The sequence below is a fragment of the Sphaeroforma arctica genome (genome assembly GCF_001186125.1).
Source record: "Sphaeroforma arctica JP610 unplaced genomic scaffold supercont1.3651, whole genome shotgun sequence".
Taxonomy (NCBI): Eukaryota; class Ichthyosporea; order Ichthyophonida; genus Sphaeroforma; species Sphaeroforma arctica.
Genome location: NW_014036907.1, coordinates 1 through 3,190, shown reverse-complemented (window position 1 = coordinate 3,190; position 3,190 = coordinate 1). Strand labels below are relative to the sequence as shown.

The 3,190-nt window shown below is 47.3% G+C and overlaps 1 protein-coding gene across 1 annotated transcript; it reads left to right on the top strand.

Annotated features, from left to right (window-relative positions):
- Positions 1–514: 514 nt before the first annotated feature.
- Positions 515–2,512, top strand: SARC_13728 (hypothetical protein; the record flags this gene model as incomplete). Its single annotated transcript, XM_014292144.1, has 3 exons — positions 515–656; positions 1,697–1,986; positions 2,286–2,512. Coding segments are annotated over 3 exons (659 nt in total), but the record flags the coding sequence as incomplete, so codon positions are not given.
- Between the last annotated feature and the right edge of the window lie 678 nt (positions 2,513–3,190).

Sequence of the window (3,190 nt, the reverse complement as noted above, 5' to 3'; positions counted from 1 at the left end):
TCGTCTGATGAGTATTTGTGCGTGTGTGTGTGTGTGCTGGTTGTATGCATGTCGGTGTATTTGTGTGTGTGTGTGTGTGTAGTAGATATATATACTTGTGAGATGTATTTGCGCATGCGTAGTCAAGGAAGATTTGCATACAGTATATATGCTTTTTTATAGTAAGCTGTTGTACTGAACACAGGGACAATGTGACTTTATGTGCTTACTTGGAAGCCAATTTTCGAGTAGAGGGTGAGCGAGCGTAGTGATCGGAATAGAAAAAAATGTCATATAAACATAGGTACGAGCAGTAGGCAGTGCCAATATCTTCAATGTCTACGTATAGGTATCAAGCATGGGCATCTATCGAGGCAACACCTGCAAATCACGATATCACCTCACACAAAGCTAATCAGTATGCATGATCTCCCTCTCTCTAGCCCATCTCTTTGATCCCACTGATGTATGTATGTTTGTATGTTTGTATGTATGTATGCGCTGACCTGGTGTCACTCTCCTGCCCACACTACACAGATGGTAGAGCCTGGACTAGAGGGCCGCTGGCAGATGCGTGGGGCAAAGTACTTGAGACCCGCTTCGTGTATGACATGGGGTGTGATCTGCCTGGATCGTGGCGTCGATGAGCCTACCGTTCGACGTCTCGGCGATTTGCTGTAAGTTTATATGTCTATCTCTGCAATGGTACACTTGTATGTACATGTTGGTATGTACTTATATATTAATGTATACACATCCTGTGTGTGGGGGGGTATGCGCGGTGGAAGGTGCGTGGGGGGGTATGCGCGGTGGAAGGTGCGTGGGGTGATATAGCCGAGGCCAAGGTTCTGCATGATCAGGGGTGTTTTGTTTTATCCTCGGTATTGATGAGCCTATTGTTCGACGTTTCGGTGACTTTTTGGTTGTTGGAAGCGGTTAGAATTTCTGTTCGTTGCGCTATCATACCCTGTGCGTGTTGATAGTTGTTGTGCGTGTATAGTAGTATGGTAGAATATACTGTGCCTTGGCTGTTGCCCTGTGCGTGTTGATAGTTGTCGTGCGTGTTGATAGTTGTCGTGCGTGTATAGTAGTATGGTAGAATATACTGTGCCTTGGCTGTTGCCCTGTGCGTGTTGATAGTTGTTGTGCGTGTTGATAGTTGTTGTGCGTGTTGATAGTTGTTGTGCGTGTATAGTAGGATGGTAGAATATGTGTGCCTTGGCTGGTGGTTGGTGAAGTTTTTACCCTCTTGTGCTTGTGGCTGAGCTGACTGCTTGTGGATGCAGACATCTTACACGCACATGGATTTGTGCATGTATCTAGATACACTCGATTACATATTCTCTATGCGCGTATTTAGAATTATATTCATGGTCGATATGGAACAAATCTATGTCACACAACTTAGCGTTGCTACTCATCTCACCATTTGCATGTGACCATACATTCAGCCTTTCTTTCTGCATCGAAACGTGTAGGCAATGACAGACTTTTGCATTCCTTTCAGAGCACAGTATAGTACATGCACACCAAGGTGTTGCATTTGTCCTAGGATGTGCTGTTATTGCTTTGAACACTTCCAACTCCAATCCCCCTAACGGGACAAAGATTAGATTCATTCCTGCATGTGTTATTACTTTCACAGACATCACTCACTCACTCACTCCTGACGTACCTTCGCTCACCGGATAATTCCAACCCAAATCAACTCATCCAGGACGAACACCATGGTCGACAAGGGCATGTGCGCCAACAGGCCCCACCACGTGCAGATGTTCTTCAACAACACGGACCAGACGCTCACAGAGGCCGTAAAACCTTTCAAGACTAAGCCCGACCTGTTCTTTGTCATCATTAAACCGGGAGATTACGGGACGGTTAAGTTGTTTGAGACCAAGTGCAAGGTGCAGACCGCGTGCATCCAGCCCAAGAACGCGAAGAAGGCCACGGGCGACCGAGGCGACCAGATGCTGGGCAATCTAGTGCTGAAAATTAACGCCAAGTTGAGTATGTGCATCGGGTGACGCGCGTGTGTAGTGTGTGTGCGTGTGTGTGCGTGTGCGTGAATATGCTTATCTCTTCATATGTGGTGCCAGTTCTATAGTAGGCATCTGTGTACACATCAACCTCAAAGTCACACATGCCACACAGTTTCTCTATACAGTTGAGTATAGTGCTACATAGTGGGTATTCGTGTATCAAACTCACACATAGCACACCTTATCTCTATACTATACAGTTGAGTATAGGCACATAGTAGGTATCTGTGTATCAAAATCACTCATAGCTCTTCTTATCTCATACAGGCGGCACCAGTCACGTAGTGGGTAGCAAGGGCGGCGCTAGCGTCACACGTCCCTGGGTGTTGGGCAATCGTACCATGCTTCTGGGCATAGACGTAACGCACCCCACAGGCATGAGTGGCGGTTCAACGTCTGTGGCGTCGATTGTGGGCTCGGTTGACAATTGCCAGTCCGTGTATGCCAGTCACATCTTCTGCCCCCAGAGAGAGACGCAGGAGATCTTGAACGCGGTATGGGGGAAAAGGGGGATACACATATGTACACACGCTTGATATTCTCACGTGCACATGCACACGAGTGCGGGTACCTAACTACACGCCTAAGGTGTAGTTCTTGGCCGTGGTCCAAAGTGTGGTTTTTGCAGAAGTGTGTGTTCACACTTACTACACTCTCGTCAAAACAGTGCAGTTGTGCATGGGACTGTAGCGACAGTCCATGGTGGCAAGCCCTGTCGTACGCTGTAACTCGCTGTGTGTGATATCGCCCTTCTCCAGGCCACACAGCGGATGCTTCCTGTGCTTGTGTGTGTGGGAGGGTATGCTAGGCGCAATAGACTGATACAAAAAGACAACCCTGATAGTTCACCCTTGCTTCTCGCTTACTCACTTACTCACTTACTCACTTACTCACTTACCGACTTACTCATTTACTCACTTGAATTTATGTTTTCTTATGGTCCTGTGCTGATAGGAGGGCGTCACAGACGCAGTCGATAAGCTGCTGAAGGAATTCTACCGACGCAATAAATGCATGCCGAATAAATTTATCATCTTCCGAGACGGTGTTTCGGAGGGCCAATTCCAGCAGATTCTGGACTGCGAGCTCAAGTTCTTCAAACAGGCGTTGGAGAGCAACGGGTTGACCGGCAAGGACGCGCAGGTATATCGATTTGTAGTTGTTCGTATCCT